The following is a 24,304-nucleotide window of genomic DNA, read 5'->3' as shown; positions in this document are numbered from 1 at the left end:
CTTTCTGATGGCTTCCCATGAATGCCTTTCATTTGTGGAGGAGTTTCAGTGGCTTATGCTGACTGTACAAAGATCAAACAGGCAGGAAAATTGTGGTTTTATGAAACTTAGCCAAGATCTTTGTTATTTTCTCAGAAGTTTTTCTTCTCTAACCTTATTTTTTAAGGACAATATTAGGACAATTAGTTTTAGCGACTGGTGGAAAAATAGATTGTTCTGTCATTTTCTCTTTAAAATTTAAGTATTTTCTTGGTTATTAGAAAATTTGTAGGCATGTTTAAAGAAACTACTGACCATAATTTCAGTCTGTCTTTATTGCATTTGGAATCAATGGTATCCAAAATTAAGCTTAAAAAAATATTGCGGCTGTTTGGTCCTGCAATTTGATCTATTTTGGGCCACTGTGCCTGCAGAGTTTTGCTGAAATCACCCAGTTGATTTTTTTTTTTTTTTTTTTTTGCCTGGGTACAAAGGTCTGTCAAACAGATTTGATTTTGATTTGACCTGTCAGAGTCTCGTTTGTTTCAGGAACAGTATTTTTTTTCTCAACACGTTCTCTTAGCATTCATTACGGAGATTTCCTTTTTGCTCAGCTGTTGGCAAGCTTTAGTATTGGAGAGAGATGTGCAGACCACAACGTCTTTTTAACTGCAGCGATGGCATGTTTTGCCAGCAATACATAATTTTCCTTGTGTTACTCATATAAAACCTCATGTTTGTCGTACAAATTCAGTTTTTGTTGAAGGATTACTTTAATAAAACTAAAATGGCCTAAGTTTCTGAAGTGAAACCTGTAGCATCTTTAGGGGTCAGACGTTGCTGTAACTTGAACAGCTGTACAACATGCATCCTAGATTGTTTTTAATTGTCTTCCCTTTCTCTAACAGCAGTAATTCTTGTTTATATTGTCAAGAACCTTTCCACTGAGCACAAGAGCACCATACTTTAAGGTCACATGCTTAACCCCACTGTGGGGTTACAATGTAAATGGGCCCCCTTTGTTTTCATTAATGTGTGAGGGGTGGGTGCGAGGCAAGGCTGTTCACAAGGCTTAAATAACTTATTGTAAAAGTGTCTTAAAGAAAGCATATTTTGTCTCCATACCACAGTTGTTTAGCATTACTCTTGTGCATCCAACCGACAGCCAGATTTTTGTGTGTCATTTTGTTCTTTTGACCTGTGATACTTTTTTTTTTTTTTTTTTTTAATCCGAGCTAATGGATTCACCTCAGATAATACACAATGAAGAAGCTTTTTCTCCTTCTGTTCCTGATAGCCTGAAAACTAGTAAACAAAGCTGGAACTACTCGTTTCCACACCAAACCCTTTACATAACAATTTGCCAGCTACTGTTTCTATGTTGATGAATAGGTTTAAAATTAGGACTCTCGAAAAATGTCAAATTAAAATAGTATTCTCAGTGCTTTTAATCAGTTAAAAATTAACAAAGCGTAGCCTTTTGAAATGGCGTCAGCAGTTTGAAGTCTTTTTTCTGCTTGTCACTGATGTATGGAGGAAGAAATCTGTTGAAATAGTACAAGTTGTTTTGATTATCTAGAATTTGCCCTGGATCCCAAGATTTTAGATGACTTCAAACCCAGTCCTGATGGTAATTTTTGGCTGGCACTTTCAGTTGGTTTTGTAGGCCAAAATAACTTCGATAAAGTTGAAGTCATGCTTTTAAGTGCTGCACAGTGTAAAAAATGGAGCCATTTGGAGAGGATATCTCACTTTTTCCCCAGGGTGATAACTCTTCAAGATGAATTTAAGTTCATAGTATTTGGTTGCTCTATTTTAAATGGAAATACCATGACAAGTTTTCACAAATGCTTCTCAAAATACTTCTTTTCCTCCTAATAACTGCTATTCTTTTGGGCTTTGGGCAGAGACAATTTGTATGGCAAAAACTGTTTTGACTAGTTGTAAACAGGATGAAATCTGCCAACCTTAAAAGATTATTTAGTACTCAAGAACATAGTGGTAGTTTGATATTTAAAAAGTTCTGCTAATAAATATTTAAGAAAAATTTTTGTGAAACAAAAAAAGTATAGCATTTAAAACAGCAGTAAATATGAGTCTTTCAGCATACAGTCTTGACAGAGTTGTTACTAAATAGGAAAAAATAGTCAAATATTGTTTAAAAGCAGTCCATATCCTAATGAAAATGTTTTTGGTTGTTGGTTTTTTGTTTTGTTTTGTTTTTTTATTCCTAGGGGAATGTAGTTATCCCTGGAGTTTGATTTGGTACACATAGAAAGGTGGCATAATGACATTCTAAATTAAAAATTTTCAAGTAGAAAAAAATAAAGAACACCGACTCTAGCATTCAAATGCTGAGAAGAGACACCAGATTATCAAATTACGTGTTTTCCTTTAAAAGAAGAGAAATATTTTTATAAACCACATTAATAGTGTGGGTAATTGTTGACCTGGGCTGTACCTCTTATGTGTGGGCTCTGAATCCTGTGATGTGTGATTTGCCCTGTAGCATCATGGTAAAGCAAGAAGGTGAAGCAGGTAGACAGTAACAATACATGGAGATTTTTAGAACTCTGGCAGAGCTTCTCATGATGTATCTTTAATAGTAGAGGTTTTTGTATGAGAGAACACAGGTCAAACCCTTTTCCACAGACTGCTATTTTTCATTTCTGCAGCAGCCCAGGAGATACAAAAGCTTTTTTGGGTTAGTGGAGAACATCTCCTCTGTGGCATGTGCTCAGGACGTGTCTGTTAAGGATGCTCAGCCAGTTTGTGTTAATGCATCATTGACATTGCTTTTTTGCCAGTGGATTAACGGTTCCTTCTGGAAGAGTGCGGAGGTGATTAGTCAGCCACCTCTGACCTCTCTCTCAAGTTGGACTTGGCAGCTGAACTTGAGAACCCATATCTTGTTTCACGTGCCTGTAGAAGGAAGCGTTGGTGAGGCAGGAGCTGGGAGTGTCGTGGTGCAGGGTAACAGGATGCACTGTTACAGGGTGTCTGAGCTGTAACAGTATTGTCTGTTTTCCAAATTGTATTGTCATAATCTGTGAGCACATCATGCAAATGTCATCTCTGTTGACTTGCCAGAATCTGCAGCACGTGGTTTTTGTTTCAGAGAGAAATCAGTGTGCACATGTTTGTGTGTGTTTGATCTGGTGATCACACTGTTGGTTTTCTTTGTTAGGCACATGAACCAGATGAATAAAATTTATTTTCCCTGATTGAGTGCTGTCATACTAATGAAAATTATCTATACAATTTTTATTATATAGTGAAATTTTCAAATAGCTGGATATTCAGTCTTCTCCTTCAGTGTTACATGGTGTTTTACTGGAACAAGAGCTCAATCAGACTAATCAATACCTGCCTACAGTTGGCATTAACAGCCTTATAAAGTGTAGGTTTTACAGATACATTGCATTCAGAAGAATATAAATGGCAATATATGTTTCTGAGTTCCTGGCAGAATGGAAGTTGGCAACTGAGTCAAGAGGATGAGAACCTCGGTGGGAATTGATGTGTCCTCAGAAGGATTGGAGGTGTGCCTGCGTGTTCCTTGGGCTAATGCTCCAATCCATGATGCTGCCCTGAAATTAAGTGGAGTGTGATGAAACAGTAACTGTGGGTGTGTGGTGTCCTGGTGTGTATATGATACAGCAAGCATGAGTTTACACATACAAGATTAGATGGAGTTTTAATATTCTTTAGTTTAGGAGGAGCTGTGGTTTGTGTATTTTTAAATTTTTTTTACTGTGGAAAAAAAAAAATGTGTAGTTTTCTTTTGAGCCTACAGGATGTAAAGTTTGATCAGATATATTAACTATAGTTCAACATTGTAATTTTGCAATTATCTTCTTTCTTGTAACATTTGTTACCTTTATATACTAGTAAGATATATTCTGCTTTATAACTTGTGATAGAAAATTAGTCCATATATAAGCCCATCTATATATTACAGGTTTATGTAATTTTATGCTCTAATAAGTCAGAATGACGTGTAAAACTTTATTCCTGAACATGCTCTGAATGCAAGAGAATTAGGAGTCAGTACTTGCCTTGTTCTTTCAGAAGGAATCCATATTTAGTGTAAGTACTGAATCCAAACTAGTGATGGTATGTATTTTGGGCAACTGTTTGAAGTAAGTTAAATCAGTAGGCTTTTCTGTTTCTTCTCTTTTGACAGTTCCCCCATTTTTAAAATTTGCTAGTGCATTGCATTTTATTATACATTTTACACTGCACATCATCAGCATTTTCATGGTCTGTATGTGAAGTACCTAGCCCATTGTTTGATGTAAAATATAGTTATGTACTGTAACACAGCTGGAGGAGAATAAGGCAGTGAAATCAGCCTGGTTTTCCATTGAGGAATGAGGATCATAGCTTCCAAAAAAGTTTATTTCCTAGTGCTGTTGTTATCAAGTACTGGCAATGTCTGGTGGTGTTCTCCTTGCTGCTTGACAATGCCATATTCTCCACACATTAAATACACGTAGTGTACCAGGCTCTGTTTTGGTTTAATTTCCTATGTTCTTCCCAGCAGTGTGCTCTCAATTCTCTTTCTGTCTGTCTTGCCATGACAGCTGGTATCACTACTGCACTTAAATGATTATGAATTTTAAATCTTCACAACGATGTGCCATGGTGTCACTGGGGGTAATTAAGTTGTTACTTGATCCAAGTGTGACAAAACTTCATTTTTTAAAAAACATGGTGAGAATCCCATTCTCACAGGGATATCCACAGACCTGGTGCCTTTAGTGCTGTGAGGATGATAAAGGCATTGAACCCTTATGTCATTTGAAGATATGATTCAGCTGTATGTGGTTATCTTGCATATGTACTAAATTGCTATTCTGCTATGGCATGTGTCTTAGACAAAGCATGCCCACAGGCACTTCTGGACATGTGGCTTGCTGTTTCATTTGATTGTGGCTTGCAGCTTCTTCATTCTGCAGTGTTTAACCCATTCTGTAACTTGGCTTTCTGTTTTAAATTATTTCAATAAAACTAATGACACTGGAAATACACTTGAAATTTCTGCACAACTATATTTTAGTAGACAGTGTATTAAAAGGTGTTGTGACTAAGGCAGTAAGTAGCTTAATGGCAACAGGTAGTGGCTTCAGTGATAGGAGAAAAATGCTGATATTCTTGGGTTTTCCATACTGAATAGATGCTAAGATGTGCTGTTCAAGAAAATCAGTAATGTGACATGTAATAAACACCAACAGAGAATTAAAATAAAAATGTAATAATGATTTCGGAATCTAGCATTCACTGTTTTCCATTTTTCTTTGTGGCTTGTAGATGTTAAAAATTTTGGTTTGGTGACTATTATTGTTACCTTTAGAGATTCCAGTTTACATTTTGAGTACGACAACGAGCAGTGATTTAGTTTTGTACAAGTTCGCATCTATAAATATTCTAAGAAAAGCTCATATGTAGCTTAGAGAATTAAGGCTTCAGTATAAATTAGGATGAGTCAAAGCATTGCCTCATGTCTTGAATTATTTCATTAGACTCAGTAAAATTATATGAGTATTTAATTTGAACTACAGTTCATCTCAGTGTCTGTGAGATAGTATTACCTACTTCTGGCTTTGAAGCCCATAATTCTTTCCTCTCCTCTCTCTTCCACCCTAAATTATTCATAATAGTTGCTGATGTTAATTTTGAGATGCTAAGAAAATTGCAGGGTACTCTTTCGAGTTTTTTTGAATGCTTAAATGATTTGTTGTATAATTCGTCAGAGCTTATTCGAACTGCACATAATTGTTGATGATGAAAATTCAGACTGCTGGCTGAGTGAGCATGTGCAGGTTGTACTCAGCGTGATTCAGCACTGCAAAATCTAAGCTGTCCAGGTTGCAGATTAGCCAAGTGAGTCTTGTAGTGCATCTTAGCTCAACTGATTTCAGCAACAGTAGATAATCACTGAAGCATACACTGCTGTGCAGTCCTTCAGGACTTAAGTGTTCAGTGTAACTACTGTTCACATGTGACCAAAATGGAGAAAGGGAGGTGTATACAAAGGAGTGAATTATAACAAAGAACACTTTCTGCTTCAGTTCTTGTTCAGAAAACATATGTTCAGCCATGCAGGCAACAGTTGGGGTAAAGACACACTGTAGGTTTGGAAACAAAAGGCGTGTTCTTTTCTTGCATTCACAATGTTTTCAAACATATTCACTTGTTAGGGACTGGCCTGTCAGCTGGATCTTCTTGCAAGCGTGATTTCTTTTTCAAAAGCTTTTTCCCCACAATGTTTTACACTTCATATAATCCACTGTGCATGCTAGGCCTGCCTGTGTTTTGTGCTATTGATGATTCAGAGGTGGAGGGGCCGTGCTCTGGGAGAATGTGGCTGAAGGGTAACCTTTCAGTCACCCATACATCTGAAGATGCTAAGCCACTCTTATTCCAAGTATCTTAAGTGGTTTAGTTACTCTTTCATGATGAGGTAGGTTATATACTGCACCTTTAGAACACTGCCAAACCGATTAGTGCAGCAAAAATATTTTGAAAGTGTTGATCTTTTTACATTTTTTAGTTTGTAACTACATATTGAAAATCTTAAAGACTCATCATAACTGCTTAAATCATCCAGTAAAAAAAATTATTTTTCTCAATTGGAAATTTATTCAGTTGTGGCATGCCAGAGTAACCAAAAATTACTTGGGCATTTCTTCTGTTTGGATTCCTTTGTCCTCAATATATGGTTCAAGACCCAGGTATAAATATTCTTATATAAGCATAATGGTAATGCTTATTTCCAAATAAGCTCAACCTGGTTTAATTTATGTCTTTTAAACTCATATAGCTGGAAAATGTACTGCTGTAGCTCCACAGGTATAGATAAATGGAACAACTTTCTAGTGCAGACAAGACCAACAGTTTCTTTGGAAATGTCGAAGTGATCTACTCGCTGTAGGTTTTTCTAGGTCAAACTACTCATCTATCAAGTCAGGTATTCATCCTTTGTTGTCAGCAGTGAATACCTCAAAGCAAGGCAGAGCTGCCTACATTTTAATGCCTGTAGACTTGTATATAGAGCTTAAGCATATGTCTGACTTTAAGCATTCTGCTCTGTAATTGGGTTATGTACATGTTTAGTTTTGACGTGCACCATCGAATATAGTGGGGAGAATGTATAATCTTTGTGGTAATGGTTTCACACCAGCAACTTGAGTTTCCATTCCTTTTATGCTACAGAAATGACATTTCTTTTGTAAAATTATCTATTTTTTATATTTTATTTAAAAACAGACAGAATGTTTGTCTTAAACCTCCTGATTCTATGTTGAAAGTTCTCAATCAATAATGAGAACAGTTAGGGAGTTTTATGTTGGCTTGCAGATTATTCCTGTGTTTTGTTGGAGTATTAATAGTATTATCTGAATTCTCAGCCTGGGAAATTACCACTGATAAATGTCCAGTGATTAGAATTTCCCATATAAGGCCCTTCAAACCATGAAGATCATTTACTTCACTAGAAAATCCTCCGACAAGAAAACTCCATGTAAATATTTTCTTTTGGAAGGTGCCAGCAAATGCATCCTTGCCAACGTATGTCAAAACTGCCAGAAGATCTGTGAGGATGGGGATTAACTTTTTAGCACTGTCATCTTAAGAGCTTTGACAGGAAAACATTATTTAAGTGTTTTTTCTTTGACTGTGTATGACTGAAAAGATGTTAACGGTAGATAAAACTAATATAAAACAGTTAATGATACTGACATATATTCCAGGTCTGCACCTTTTTCTTTTCTTGAGGTCTGTGTCAGAAATCCTTAAGAATACTACAGCTTTAAAATAAATTGTCCTTCCTTCTCAAATGAAATTTGATGATTTGTCTCCAGTCTGATAAAAGAAAGCACATGGTAGTATATTGCTTCTTTTGAGGAATTTTTTGTTTTGTTTTATAGGCTCCTTAAAAAATAAATTACATTTTAGATGTTGCAGTGACTTCTCTGAATATCAGAAATAAAATAGTTAATAATAATTTCTTTCCTTTCAGTTCCCATGAGTCTACCTCCATTGCACAGTTTGCATATAACAGCTAGTAAGAGTAGAATGTACTGAACCTTAAACAGATCTATTAGGATCACCATGGCAAGAAACTGGGAAAATGGCAGGAAAAACGAACAATGATTTTGTAAACCCTCCAAAGGTCAGAAAAAGGCTTTCAGTAAGTATGCAGAGGCTAGAAATCAAATCCCATTTCCTATCATAAGAAACCAGTTGTTTTAGCAGCAGTGGTTAATGTACTGTATGTGAAAGATTTAAGACTAGTTGGAAAGCTTTGCTTCTGTTTTATTAGGCTGCTATTGAAAAGCCAACAGCATAACTTCAACTAGGTGCTTTGAGATTTCTTAATGGGCTGTCAAGGGCAAGACACCAGGTCTGTGCTATACTAGCTCTTTCCTGTACATTAAAACAACAGGGGCCAAATGATCATATACAGAAGTATGAATTACTTGATGCTTTCTCTGTTCCATATGGTCAGCCATGTCTTTGGCAATTAATCATGTACAGAATCAGTTGAGTGCTCTCTGAAGCATTGAAGTCAACATTTAGTTGTACCTGTGCCAGTGGGGGCAGTGGGGGTTGTGAGCGTAAAATAGCAGGATGAAGAGCTGCTGGGGCCGAAGCCAGAGCAGCTGGCTTCCATAAACAACACTTTTTTCCTCTTTACCTTTTTTTTTTTTTTTTTTTTTTTAACTTTCTTTGACAAACATGACTCATTTTTCAATATCATCCAGAACATGAGGGTTGCTGAGTGAGACTGTGATATCTGGCATAGTGGATTAATAAACAAAAGGCAGAGAATTGGGTTTAATGTGCCCAAATTACCGGGTGATAACTTAAACCATGCTGGCTCTTTGCATCGTATCAATGAAAATGGGTGCATTTGCTGGTATTTTAAGTGGAAATTTTAAAAGTAAAGAAGAAATGAGCAGGGTTTTGTAACCAATTACTAGCTGTTTTTATCATGGAGGAGTTACAACATGTTAAATTAATGTGACTTAATAGATTTCAGGTTCTTTTTCTCTCCCTTCTAAAAGGGACCATGTTCTAGTTTCATAGAATTTCATGAGGATACTTCTTTCACTGAAAGCAAATAAAATGACAAAAATAACAGTGAAAATACACACTAACATTTTAGCCCCATTTGCAAATTTTCCTCTTTGTTTTTTCCTTTCTCTATTAGTTACTGATTTTTGAGAGATGACTGCTGTGTTAAAGTAGAAGTGGTTGGTAAAGATTCAAAAGCTTATCCTGTTTAAACTGGTGGTGGGTAAATTGAATCTTAACTTAGAGTGAAAAATCTGATTTGTTGACCCAATAAAGTAGGACAAAGAGGCAAACTGTCCCAAGTGCCACTTTAGTTCAGACTGAAGGCTAATTTGTTTGACAGAACACTAAGCTTCATGTCTCCAGTTATACAGTGTTTCGAACCTTATGTCTGACTCCTCATGAGGTCTGTATTGAAGGAAGGAAACAATCTAGCTTTATAAGATTGAAAATGTTCCAGTGTGGAGTTTGGAGTGTTTAGATGTTGCTTTTTCCTTGCTTTTTGTGATATTCACCCAGGATACGCAGTTCAGCAGGGTAGTGGCCTATGTATGTTAAAATAGAGTTTCCTCTGCTGCGTATCTAAGGAAAAAATATTACTGTAATCCTGTTACAATACCTAGATTAGCTTTGTTAGGTATCTAATTTTGTGTGTATATTCTGGGTGAATAGAAAGCCTTGGTTATAACAGTTTCTATTCAGTCCTGTGTCACTGATATATTTTCTTAGTGATAATGAGCGAAATAGGGTGTTGGTCTCTTGAAATCTAATCTTAGAACCTTCCTTTCTTACATAATGAGAGAAGATGCTCTGATGGCTCTTGCCTGATATTCCTAAATTTAGTTCTGCTGCTGTACCAGGAGGAGGGCAAAGAGTACTAAATACTGTTTTACAAAATTTTCTAAAAACTATGTTTAATGTGGAAGATTGGATTTGCTCCTGATACATGTGTACATATCCATATAGATACACATACATATGTATATACATGTGTGTGTGTGTGTAAATATCTTTGGGCTTTTTGAGAAGTGGGTTGTGTGTATGTTTTTAAGACTTTGTGCCATTTGGGTTTTACAGGGAAAGCCCTAAATACACTAATAGATCTGTAAGAACTGGGTAAGATTTACTGAAAATACAAGCAGTACTGCTTATTAAAGAGATATGCTGGCCAATGAGACAGGGAGTTGCTTCCCCACAAGTGATAAGTGATTTGCGTCATCTCGTTGCTTAGGTTGTCCAGGATATGTTTTTGCCAGCTCAGGAAGCAGAAGAAAGAAAGTTTCACCAGTTTGTAAACATTACCACCCTCAAGAATCTCTGTGAACACAAGGATGAGATAAGACAGGCTGTAGGGCTGGTTGCATTGTTTATTTATTCTACTGTCCCACAGTCCCAAGTGTGCTGAAAAACCCTGAGCCAGTGCTGAGTCCAGTTCAGAATTGTGAAGGCTTCACTCAGCATTGGGCAAAGGGGGCCTCTGCAGGCAATTATCTGCCATTAAAAGAATTGGGACACAAGATCAGATTTTCTTTGATGGGATGCTCAACTACAGTGATGTTCAAAAGAAGGTCATTCCTGCTCTTTAGAGCAGGAGTGGTATCAGCCAGGTTTCTGATGGATTTTTATCAGTGTTGATGTGAGGAAATGGCTTTCCCAGCTGATAACATCTTTGACCGAGTTTCTTGAACCCTTGACCTTTATCAGTCAAGGTATATATCGAATCCCCTTGTTAAAAATAAATCCCAAAACAAGTTACATGAAAAAAAACACTTTCAAAGGAACATGCTTTATAATATTATTTTACCCAGAATCCTGCTTTATTTGTTACAATTCAAGTTTTTTACTGCGATTATAAGAATAGCAAGTTATTAAGAAATGCCTCCGTAAAAGCTACACATCAAGCCCTGCACTGGCATTCTAGGTGACCTTACTGCCCTTTCAGCACTCTTAGAAAACAAGTAAATCAGTTAAATTGCTATGTATTGTTGTTATATGTTGCTGAATAATACTATTTCACCCTCCAGGTAGCTGTGACTGTACTCACAGGGCTCAATAAAGAAGCATTTATGATGTCAGTGTCAAACTATGCATTTGACTTGAGCCATGTACATCACCACATAAATGAAAGGTGTTAACAGAAGGCTGGAGCAATATAATTGTTCTCTCAGTAAAAAATAAATTATTTTCAGTTTCCGGAATGATGATGTTTCTGTACACAGAGGGGACTTCACTTAATGAAACTCAGGACCAAACTTGTAATTTGACCAGGTCAACAGAATTCATACCATATCACATACAGTGTCATTGTTAATACTTGGAGAAATGATCACCCATATCTAACTGATGATATTCTATTAACATCATCTTTTCATCAGATTGTTCCTAAAATCAGTTCCTAAATTCTTTAGGAACTCCCAGTCCTCCATGCTCTGCACTTTCTGAATCATTTATTTAGGGGATCTTGATCTTTCTTGCAGCAAATATCTGTTCTTTTAGCTTTGTGAGGCATGACATCATTAAACTTGGGACTTCCCTGAGACGCAGATATCTCACCATCACCGGTGGATTTTCCTGTCCCTCTGTGAATAAAATGGCCATCCAAACATTGTGGAAGGGAAGTCTTGGTGGACTGTGGCCCAGCTGTGTGGCTACAGTCTGATCATCCTATAATACAGAGGTAAACTCTGGCTGTAGTGCTCTGTCAAGACTTGGACACAATAAATATAAAAGTTAAAGCCTTAGTAGGTATATTTATTGTGAATGACAAGGAGTGTTAATTTTCACCATTAAAGAATGTGCACCAGCTCGTGTGAGTGTGTTTCACTTGCTGAAGTCCTCTATCAAACCCTGCTTTAAAAACTGTGCAGCTGCTGGAAGTGAGGCTCTAAGGTCAGGATTGTTGAAGTTGGTGGATATTAGAGCTTGTGGAAAAGATGTTGTAGGTCAGTGCAAGGGAAACCCATGTCAGGGAATCCTTATCTGAAAACACTCTCTGGCTTTTTGTTTGCTTTGTAATGTCAAAGCAGGGTCAAGAATGTGATCTGTATAGACAGAGTTTTGAACATTTGAGGTTTTTACAAGAAAATGCTCTTTTTGATGTTTAAGTCCCATATGATGGGGTAATGCCTTTTGGTAGGCCAACTGATAGAGCTGGGAGGTGGAAAGAAAGATGGTTTTTGTTCTTTGCATGTGATGTTGGTGCAATAAAGTTATTTTCTGTCTCTCTGAACCCTGTCATGCTTCTCTTTTGGAACAACCATAGCATTAACTCCTACTTTACATAGTTTAAGAAGTTGATAACCTGCATGTTATTGTTTCTTGTGAGGAAAAAAAAACCCAACACCCAAACCCTATCAGAATGAGGATAGATCTCTCTGTTTTCACAAACTGAAGATAATAACAATAATTTAATAATTTCTCCTGCGTATGTGATATTGAGGAGTAGACAAAATGCCATGTGTTTTTTCACATTGTTCCAATAGGGGAGGTTATGCCAGGAATAGGAATCACAGCTCTTTGTTATGTTTTGTTGTGCTTTCAAACTCACATGCACAACTTCCCAGGCTAGAAACTTATTTTTTTTACTTCCTTTTCTGTGAAGAGAAAACAGGTTTGTGCAGTAATTCCATCTCATCTGTTCTATCATCCTTCCCAAAAGCATTTAGATGCTTTGATACATTTGCCAAACATGTGACCGAAGGTTAGAATATCAAAAATAATTGCATGTATATTGGAGGCTGGTTAAGGTGAAAAAGGCAATATAATATCATCATTTAGGGAAAAGACTCTCAGTTTCTGCAATGGAGACACTGCTGCACATTGAGGAGATGTGGGCACTGGTGGATATAGGACTGGTTGGCAACTGAGCATCAACCATTTCCTTCCCAGCTTGGCTGACGTGGGGAAGTGCAGGGAAAGAAGAGGGGCAGGAATCAGTAAGCAACGATGGAAGGAGGGAACTGGAATTAGCTTGGTGGGAGAATGAAGGGTGGTAAGAGCATCCCCAGTTCTCTTACATCAATGTTAACTGTCAGAACAACGTTTGGGAAGGCCAGTAACATTTGATCAGAGACTATGTCATTCTGCTTCACAGAGTATTTAAATCCATTGCATGTGTATATGTATATTTTTGAGCAGTTTTTAATTTATTCCGTAAGTGAAAAGACTTTATTACTTCTTTATTTGAAATTACTTTATTACTTTTTTATTTGAAGTGTTTAATGATAAAGAGAGTTTGTGGATGTCAGCAGAAATTGCATGCAGCAGATAATATACAAGCAGGTATTTTCTTCAACAGCTTTACCAAGGAGCAAAGGGGAGGGTGAAATCCTCCAAACAAATGCTGCATTGTGGAAAATACTTCTGATATTTTTTGATACAAGATAATATTTAGAAAATAACTATGCCTCAAGAAAATGTGGGCTGGAATGCACAATGTCTTAGTGTGATACTTAAGGCAATGAGATTTTAAGGTTTACCTTATGTGCCATGTATATTGATTAAATACCAAATATATGGTGGCCATTTCTAACCATCATTTACTCTATTGATTTGTCAGCAGTGGAACTGTAATAAAAAAAGCTATTGATTTACTGTCCTTATTTGCTTATGGGCTTTTTATTAATTTTACACATTGTTTCCTACTTCTAGATTATAATTTTTATGTGTTTCCTCCCTTTAAGACAAGTCTGGTCCTCTCTGAAGTTAGAAAAGAGCAGCAAATTGAGGAACAAAGGAATGAGACCATCAGCTGTTTCCTGCTCCTTCTTAAGGAGAGACAAAAACTGCGTAAAGAATGGACAGCAAGGTGAGAGATACTCCTATAAATTCCCTTGAGTGGGGAAAAGTGACTAAATTCTCACTGTTCAAATAGTAATTCCTTGAATGGGATAGTCCAGGTTTCTGTGGATTAGACTGTTCCCTTACTCACAGCAGAGGCCACTGATAACAGCTTGGTAGGCAGCACTCAGATCTGAGGAGCAGTGCCACCTAAGGTCTTCCATATTCTGCTGACAGAATGAGCCATACTCTTTGCTGGAATACTCTGCTAAAATTCCAGTTCTTGGCTGCTTCCCTCGTGCTCCTCCCATTTCCCTGTGGTGTCCTACTGGTGTGAACTGGATGCTGTTGGGTGAGATGGGCAATGGTGTGTGTACTCCTGGAGTTCATCTCTTGGGGTGTTCTCCTGCACCCGAGCTCTGGAAGAGAGCTCACTGCCATACATCAGGAGATGCTATTAACAGGGTTTAAAAATTGTTCATGTCTGTATTTGGAAAGGTTTGTGTTACTGGAATGTGAACAGCTGAATGTATTTCAGAAGCACCAGATACACCATACTTTTCGTTTGTTCAGAAACAGGTGAATGAAAGAGGATTTCTACCATGTCCCACCTTGTTCTTCTCTTAGGCTGCTGAATGTGTTGATGTCACCTTTTTTCTCACCTATGTCTAAAAGCTATAGGTTTACATTAATTTTGTAATCTCTTATTATTTTCTTATTTGATATTTACATAAAATATCTAGCAGTCTATGAATTTTTTTCTTCCAAATATACAGCTTTTATTTAAAACTAGGAGATGTTCCTTACTTATAATTAAATACAGTTGTTAGTCAAAAGTATTTTTAAATCAGATTTTTGTTACTCAAAAATTAGCATTTGTTTGCTTTGTTAGCATTTAACTGGCATAATTTTTAGCTGCACTAATTAAAGTTACTACACTTGCATTTTGCTGGTGTAGTTCCTGAAGACTGAGATTGCTTTTAAAATGTTAATGTAGATTTTGGGTCTGAACCTTGGTCACCTTTTCTGCTCCAAATAATTACAGCAAATTAAGCTGAAACATTTTAGAAACTTTAAATAAACTTGAACATATTTACATATAATTATTTCACTAATTACAGGTTCTGTTTTGTAAGTTTGTATTCCAGTGAGCATTTGTATGTTACTCATTTAAGATCTCAGAGTAAGCTGGCTCTAAAATATTTTCCATATTATCATGTGGGGTTTATGTTTTTATTTTTGAACCATTTAAGGGATTTTTATGGGGGTTTATGTTGGTTTTTTAAATTTTTTTTTCCGATTGGTTGGGGTTTTTTTGGTTTTTTTGGGTGGGAAGTGTGTTTGGTTTTTTTTGCCTTCCATCACCATGCTTACTAAATAATGCAAATGTTTTAGCTGTGTTAGAAACAGAAGAAATCTCTTCAAGCTTTTCTGTGGGACATGTGCATCTTCCTCGTGAAACAAAAAAAGAAAGCTTCTAATGAGTGGAATACTGTTTTAGGGTTCATTTTGTGTAACAATGATTTCCTAATACACAAAGTCATCAGAAACCATGGCAATAATGAGTAATTTAGAAGCACTGTGTGTTCCAGTGTGACTGGCCTCACTTGCTGCTCCCAGGGAGCTCCAGGGCTGGAGCCAGGGCTGCAGTTGTAGCCCAGCCTCTGACACAGCAAAGCTGCAGCTCCTGGGGGCTGGGAGAGGCACAAGCAGATGAAGTGCAGGCCTTCTTAAAACTAAACACCTGAAAGAAAATTTCAAGAGCATTGTGCCTTGAAAGTTCTGAAAGAAAGTGTCCTTTGAGTATTAAATATCCATAATCCTTTTTCTTTCCATTTGATGTTTCCCATCCCAGTGACCTATCTGGGAGTCTCATCCATATGATCTGCATAAAGAGGCTGTTACTGTACACCTCACTTGGCTCCATCAAAGCCTCAGCTCAGTGTCTGGAATGAAACACTGGCTGTGGCAGCCATGGAGCACTCGGTGCTGAAAGTTATAAAACGTCCGCCGTGGTATGAGCAGGGCTGCCCATGTTTTAGAGATCAGTCTATTGTGTACTTTGGAATTACATGAGAAAAATGTGCTTGGACAGGAAATAATTAGCACTTGTCAAAGGGCAGGCAATAGGTTACAGTACTTTACTTTCAACAGGCTATCAGGGGATCAGCTAGATTAGATAATAGAATTTTTTTTTCCTGTGGAAGTTAAATACAGATGACTCTAATTACCTTACATTGTGCATTAGAGAGCAGATTATGAACAGTACAACTTCAAGAAATTTAGGTCAATGAAGGGAGGGCACCTGGCAGAAAACTTTACTCTGCACTTGGTCTTTGTAGAGTTATGTAGTCATTCTGTTCTTTCTTGTGTTTTATTTGTGCAATTAACACCTGAAATAAATAAATAAATAAATGAACAAACATAATGGGAACTGCTAACACAAACCGACTGAGCTTTTTTTGAAATTTAGCCTTTCCCAGAGAAAGGCATATGAACTCTCCTGGTACCTACCTACTCAGTTAAAGCATATTCATGTGTTATTTGCTTTAAGATTTACCAGTGTTTCTGCATGTTAATGAGCTGAAATGACTCCTTAAGATTTTATTTCAGCTCCACAGCCCAAAACACATGGCAGTGTGCTTAGTGTTGCACTCACCATTTCATAGACTTGTGATGCAAAGATGTCATCAGTATCTTAAGTATCTGAGCAGGTCTTCCAGGGATTCAAGTTGTTCTCTGAGTGGTAGTGATCCAAAATACTTCAGGTAGGACTCAGTGAATGCTGTCTGAGTGTTAACAGAAATGGTCCAGAGTTTCCAAAGCCCCAGATTTGTTTATACTGTGTGATAGTGCCTGATGGACAGGTTGTTATAGCTGTTAAAGAGCTGCTCTAGCCCTTTGAACTGACCCCTTCTTGACCTCTGCTTACAGAAGGTCACTGTTCAGCTTATAAAGTGAGGGAACCTCAGATTCTACTGTAACAAATAGAGGGTGAAGGGAACAGCTGTGAATTTTGGACTAACCATGCAAACCTGGATAGACTTTTTAGGGTCACTGTATGATAATGAAAATTGTTACCAAATTATATGGAAATTTAACAGCAATAGTGGGAAAGAGAGGGTGGAGTCTAATGCATTGGGTTTGATAAATGAAGTGTGAAGTTACCCATCTGGCTCTAGACAGCCCTCTTTTTCTCTACGAAAGGGAAACATTTAAAAATAACCATGGTACATCTAGAATCAATGACCCATACAGAGAGCTGGAATAGATCAAGATTTAATGGTGACTGTGGAAGAAATTATCATTTGAAAAGTGAGACAAAGGATGAGAAAGTACAGTTCAATATCTGCACCTGATTCATTTTTAAAAAAGGCTTTAATATTTTTCCATGTTGATGATGTTATTGACATTTTTTATTTTACTTTTTAACTGGAACCAGAAAAGTTGTTATGTCACAAAGAAACAGGGGAAAAAGAAAAAGTACTTGAATTTCAAGAGAGGATGTTGTACTTTTCCTGATCAGTGAGTGTCTGAGAGAGCTGGGGTGTAGTTAAATAAAATTGTATTTCTCCTAATAGAACTTGTATCATGTTATAATAGTGTTGTCTTTAATTCTTGCATGACATACTGCACTTAATTGCCAGTAGGTTTTTGTTGTATTTTTCATAGACATACATTTACTACCAAACTAATTTGTCATCAATAAATCAACAAGAGATTAATTTAAAGGGCAGTGTTTAACTGCATTGAAAATATTGACTGCTAGGAAAAAATATGCTTAGTTAAAATGCTACTAAAGTATGGGGTTTTCAAATGGAAAAATTGTATTAGTCCAAAATGGTTTTATTATAATACACTCTGATGTCCATTTTGCTGTTTCCCTCAGTGAAATGGTACCATTTCTCTTAGAGGAAATTCAACCAGATACTTGAAAATGTAAAGTTTTGGAGAAAGAAATAATGAAGTGGAAAGTTTGATAAAATTATTTATTATTGTTGAATTTTCATAGTTGTGCTACTTATCCAAATTCTGAAATCTTAACTTCTTTCTAAATCATCATCTAATGACAAATTGACATAGTGAAAACAGAAAAAAACGTTCAATAAATAATCTGTACCAAAGTAAACACAACATTCTTGTGGTTCACGAGATAAACAGCATAAAAGTGTTAATTGATTATATCTTGTAAAAATCAATAACTTATAACCTTGCATCATCAAAATAACACAAAAATCTTTTTTTATGGGGACATTCTATAACCCATAATATTTTGTAGACTGGGTCACTATTTCTAGAATTTTTATATTCTTGCACTTTTGCATGGCAGCGGAAGAAAGAACCTCTTACTTGTGACAAATCATGTTAGTTTCAGGTTTCAAGTCAGATGAGAGCTGTAATTCCTCAGCATTTTTTGCCTTTGTGAAACCCCTTCTTAGATCTCACAGTTTTGACATAACAATTTAAAGGTGTACATTTTTTTCTAGTTAAAATGAACACTTATACTACAGAGGTAGTCTTAGCTCTCAACAATGAAATCTGGATTTTTGTGTTGATATTTATATAGGAATATAAATGATAAGTACCTAGTAAGAAAATTGAGTCCTAATCTGGATGAAAATCTTCAATTCAATAATAAGAGAAATGAAGGAAGAATCTTACAGTGGAAGCCTAAAATAGTGTGCATGTTAAATGTGATACAAAGTGGAAGATTTTATGTATTTTATTTTCTGTTTTGAAGAAAAAGTTCATTTTTTCTTCTTATGCTTAACCTTCCTGTACCTTGGAATTTTAGATTGTAATTAAATGGTAACTGAGATAGATTTTACTCTTTTTAGCTCCGGTAGGAGAAAGTGGTATTGATGTAAAGAAGGACCGTGTTGCCTCTGTAGCTGAGGAAATGTTGATGGGTTAAGAAGTAACACGGGCTTTGGGAAAATCAGAGCTTTTTTCTCCCTTTCTTTCACGGGCTTTGTGTATTTTCAGGAACCCATGAATGCTATTTTTCAAATGAAATGTGATAATACCAGTTCAAAGACTGGTTGAAGAATACTGAATTTTTTTTTTTTAACTCTCACAGACCTGGCAGATGATAAGTATATGGAATAATGTGAACTCTTAAGAAAATACTGCAATAGGAGAGACACCAGTTCCCCAGATTTTACAAACCAGCGATACCAAAGTTTGTCAGAGAATGGGGGAAAGTATTTTATTGTTTAAAACTTGTGATTGTTTTGTGTAACATGAGAATGACAGATTTATTTTTTTTTTCTATGTTGTGGAATCCAGTATCCATGTTTCTGGCATTAGTGAGGATCTCAATACATACAGCTGTATGGTCTCCAGTGTGTTTTTTGGTAACAGTTGTCCTCTCTGAGCAATGGGTCTCAGTTTAGCAATGAGCATACACCAAAATTTTGATTCACCATTTTGGAAATCAGAGGGAGAAAAGGAGAAAATTACATTTGGATTCTTTGATATTCATATTTTAGATATATGTGTGTGACTACTCCTTAAAAGAAAAAAATGAATCCTTTCAGCACCAGCATGTAAGATAAACCAGGTTTTCAGAGTGTACATACATTTAGAGAATATGCAGAAAGTAGATTGTGGCTGAGTAATTCTGAATACTGTATGTTAATCAAGAAGATGCTTTGAGTCAGACTGAAAACCAACCTTGCAGCTTTCAAATGAATGAAGAAAACACTGCAAAGTCGATGAAGTTGTCAGGTCTCCTGCTGTAGTTATGCTTAGACATCAGCTGCCTTGATTGACCTTTGACTTTTCTCCAGTTGCTTATTGCCAGATTTCTTTGGCTCCTCGTGACCCTTCCTGTTTTACTGCCTCTGTCTTTCACCTGTGTTCCTTGTATGGAGGAGTCTTTGAAGCAGCCAAGCTTGGGATCAATAGGTACCAGTACTCTTCAGAACAATGGAAATGCAGCTTGATTAAATGCTGCTGTTTAGCTGTTCCTTTGAAACTGTCTTGACCCTTTACCCTTGGAAAGACTATGTGTTTACAAGCTGTGGCTTCTTACAGAAAATGCTGCCTCTTTACCTTGTGATATAACTAGATACACAGAAATATGGTGCAAAAAAGTTACCTGGTGTAGCAACCTAAACCAAATGGTATTATAGCGCAGGCTAAGAAAAGCTGCAGAACTTCAGCTGTGTGTCTCTGTGTGTGTAGCTTTTGTTTGCGTCAGACTGTCATTAATGCACTTTGTAGGGATTGTTTACTCTGAGTGTTTACTTTATAATTTTATTTTAATTTTAATTTTTCACTTCTGAAATCCATAGACAGATGCATCATCCTATACCTGAGTAACTACCAAATGAAACTTCTTTGATTTTTTTTTTATTTCATGATTTTTTTTCTTCATGTGCTAGATGAGTTTTTCAAATAATTCAATGGCACTCCCAAAACTGGAAAATTACACAAATTTAGCCCTTATTACTGCAATTAAGGCTTCAAAATAATATGATAAAGAATTCTCCCGCTCTACCAGAGATTAGTCAGATATTAATGATTTTTATGTTTGATTTTACTTGGACAGGCTTTTAAAGTCAGAATGGGTGAAATTTCCTTATTTATGTAAGCTTTCATAATTGCAGTACAAGAAAGATAGATAGTGATGTTTTTCCAGTGGCTTGACAATGATTTGTTCACTACCATTGGGAGACCTGAATGCTGGAAGTGGAGATTATTGCATTTCTAGGCTACAGGATACTGGAGATTGACTAGATCACAGAGGTGACAAATTTATAATCTGTGGAGACCAAGTGTTAGCCACATCATCAGACAGTTGAACCACAAAGCAGCATTAGCGTCTGCTGTCATCCTTTCTGTAGGAGAGAATGGTTTCTACCAGAGACAGGGGAAAAGGAGAAAGGCTGGGAGAGTTACTGTTTTGCTGTGCACTGTAGCTGCCCACATTAGATTAACACCTGCTGTTACAAACTAGGGATAAGGTGTGCGTGGTCCAGTGAATGAAAAATTATCATAGATTTATTTTACTTTATCCACTGAGGTCTATTTCTTCCACAGTACCAATCCATTCTTTCCTTTGCCTTCAGCAAAATGTGCTGATGTCATGGTGTGTAACATCCATTCAACTACTGGCAAACTTACTGGGGACTAAAACTTTGTCAAAAACTAGGCATTTAAAATTAAAAGAGTCTGAAGACAGAATTCTCTCTTCTGTAAAAAAATGGAAGCCTTATCCAAACAGGACTTTAATGACTTCAGTACCATTATTGTCATAGCTTTTACCTGTCATAAAGCTGAGTTAAATGTTTAATTTGGCAGTATGTTAAATAATCTGTATCCATTACCAATGGTGGTAACAGAGAGGAACTTAAAGGGTTTACCCAACCAAATGGTGCTGATCATGTCATGCCATGAGTGTAAGTGAGCAGATGCTTACATAAGTCCATGACTTCAGTCTTAAAGGCTGTCAGCCTTGTGTTATTAAAGTTTTTCCACATACATAGAACTTGATGGCTCCAGGGATTGGCAATGAAATACAAAGCCTTTTGTTTTCAGGTCAGCCGTTTAAATCTGGTTCAGGTAGGTGGTGCCAAGGATTATTCCCACTGGGTATCTGTGTTGGATGGCCCATGTAAAATGCATCTTTCCTCCAGCCCTGGTAGGCAGGTGTGTATATCACGTAAGGCAACTGCTGCAGCTGACACTAATTGGTACCCTTGCTGGCACTTCTGGAGCAGCCAAAAATCAAAAGGATGTTGAAACTGAGCACGGTGCTGTCAATGCTCTGAGCAGTCCAAGCCGTGGTGGTGAGGGGGTGATAAGCCGATGAATGTCCTGGATTACTGTGGGTAAAAAAGAGGATCAGGCTGTTGCATTGCTCTACAGTTTGCTTGCAGTAAAGGTATGGTAGCACATGCAGATAATCATGTGCTGGGAGAGAGAGTGAATTCCTGGGCAATCCTAACAGGATTGGTGAGAGAGGGAAATACAGTCCACAAGGAGGTCAAAGAATGGCTTGGGGATGTATCAACTAATGTGAGAAAATAAGATGAGCCAGAGAATAGGATTTGATTTTCTTGCTTATTTTCACTTCTAATGAGATCTTTTGGGCATTTGAAGAGTTTGATTTGGCTACTATTATTTGTTCCTTTTATTTTGTATAAATTTTCAATACTTAATATATCATTGCTGTGGAATTATTAAATTATAAAGTATGCTGATGTTTTAATGTAGATAAAAAGGGAAGTTGGCTTTTCTTAAGCATAAGCGGTTCTGTAAAAACAGAACTTGGGGACCTGTTACAAAGCATAAGTTGTTTTTGTATTATTTGTCTTATTTTGGTAAATGACAGCAGCCACAAATGGGAATAGTGCTTAGAGCATATGTAATAATAATAGAAGAAAATCCCATTATACCTTAATTGAGTAATGCAGAGTTTGTGGGACAAGCCAAGAAAAGTCTATTGAGTGTTAAAGCGAGGGCAGTAATACTAGGAGGAAAGAGTATTCTGTCAGAGGGTAAGCTGAATGGATCCATCAATTATGCCCATGATACACTGGAGTTAGATTTATGCTGGAGGATGTTTTTTTTGTACAAGTTTGGACAATACTGTTAAAATTTTTTGGCAGTTGTTTTTAGGCAAGCCAACTTTTTCTCATTTTTATTTTCTCATATTTAATAATGTCAGCATTTGCTCTTCCTGAGATTAAAAAATATTTTTATCAGAATTATTTTTGACCACCTAGTTAACATGAATTTGAGCAAGTGCTCAGGAGAGGTGAAGCAATGCAAGTACCCACTGCAGTGTAGATAATTTGCTGGCTGCACAGCATGTTTACTGTAAGAGGGGTAGTGTACTGCATAAAAGATCTAAGTATTTTAATATTAGACCCTCCTGAAAGCACTTTAGATACTTGCCCTTCTTTTTCTACTTGGAGATATGGCTAATCCCCAAATCCAGGTGTGTATTATTAGGGATTGAGGGGGAGATTGGAGGAGGGGAAAGCAGGGGAGGAGAAGGATTTGAGAGGTAAGAGGGTACAATATTGGAGGAGGTTTTTGACTGTTTTGCTTGCCTGTAGGTGACACTGTTGTATCATTTATCTGTACGTTTTCACATATGTTGTCCAGGGACAAAAAAGAAAAGTTTCATTGAAATAATTTGAGGGATTCAAAAAAATAAATTTCACTAATGATTCTTTAAGCCTTAGCTAGAGAGTAGAGTCTTAGATACAGATACATGAATTGCATGTTCACCTTCCCAAAGATGGCAGCAGTTTATAATCTTATTTCTGATTAACTGGTATTGCATCTTCAGTTCAGTATTCCCTTGAAAGGTGAGATTCTAAAAAGATTGCTCTGCCTTTTTCTAAAGACTAATGTAATAAACCAAAATGATAATACACTGATGAAAAAAAAAATCTTAATTTGCCGCTAAGTTACAGCAGTATAAAGTTAAAATGTTTTTCTTTGCTCAAGTCATTTAAATTAATAATGTGTGTTATTAAGTGAAATCTCACTGAGGGTTTTTCTTCTTTGCCATTAAGTCTGCTGGCTGCAGCGAAAATGAAATATTCTATGAGGCTTGAGCAATCATCTATCTCTAGGCTACAGTGTGCCTGCTGCCAGATGTTCAGGTGCTGGTGCTGCTGCTTTGACATGTATATCTCTTCCAGGCAAAAAAAACAATATATACATCAGTCCAGGTGCAAGGTGGCCTTGCCAGCAAACCTGCCTCCTCCTAGCTGTGACACTCATCCACTCCCCGTCAGAGTGTGTACGTTGGAAGGGGATTGTAATTAACCCCTGGAAAGCATAGGTTTCACTAAAGTGATGTGCACAGTAATGATATTGTTAGCTTCCTTAATTTCCAGTTTCACCATCAATTATGCCATGTGTTTCATCCAGTTGGTGCTACCCTCCCAGTGTTAATTATAACCTACAAGACTGTTACAGTTAATTTTATGGCAAGCATATTGTCTCTTCAAGGCTCCACAGCAGCTCATAAATTATCTTGAAGGTAAAATGTAACTTGGGGAACTAGTTATGAAAATTCCATCCATCTCGCTTAGGAGGTGCAGCTGCTACTGTCAGCTGCCTCGCTGCTGCATTGTGAAGGAATTATGGTGGGTCAGGTTTAAGAGGCGAGGCCCAGGCTGTCACTGAGGAGAAAGGCTGTCCTGGCCCTGTCAGACAAGTACCTTCTGCCAGTCCCTTGTGGTTTCACTTTGCAGGCAGTAAAAGGCAGGCGGTGCAGGTGGATAGTCCCCAAGCTGTCTCTATTCATTACTTTACAGAAACTTGTTTTAGGTAGGCAGGTACGGAGACCTTTTCACTGTTGTCATAATGTTAGGCATCATCTGCAAAGTGCAAGATAGATAACTCTATAAATAACTCGCTGTTCTGTTGGGCTGGGCTGGTGAGGAAAAGATGATTAGCACTGTAGAGGCACATGAAATAGCTCGCTGGTTTGTAA

General features: G+C 37.0%; 1 protein-coding gene across 2 annotated transcripts in view; it reads left to right on the top strand.

Annotated features, from left to right (window-relative positions):
- FTO (FTO alpha-ketoglutarate dependent dioxygenase) overlaps positions 1-24,304 on the top strand; it is a 223,973-nt gene that overhangs the window by 83,822 nt on the left and 115,847 nt on the right. For both annotated transcript variants that reach the window (XM_066327862.1, XM_066327863.1), the window contains one exon: positions 13,743-13,867. In XM_066327862.1, the coding sequence (XP_066183959.1) occupies positions 13,743-13,867 (125 nt within the window). The remainder of the gene's footprint in view (positions 1-13,742; positions 13,868-24,304) is intronic.

The sequence above is a fragment of the Sylvia atricapilla genome, chromosome 12, assembly GCF_009819655.1.
Source record: "Sylvia atricapilla isolate bSylAtr1 chromosome 12, bSylAtr1.pri, whole genome shotgun sequence".
In the NCBI taxonomy this organism is placed as follows: domain Eukaryota; kingdom Metazoa; phylum Chordata; class Aves; order Passeriformes; family Sylviidae; genus Sylvia; species Sylvia atricapilla.
Note: the sequence above shows the minus strand (reverse complement) of the source record. Positions and strands in the feature narration are given on the sequence as shown.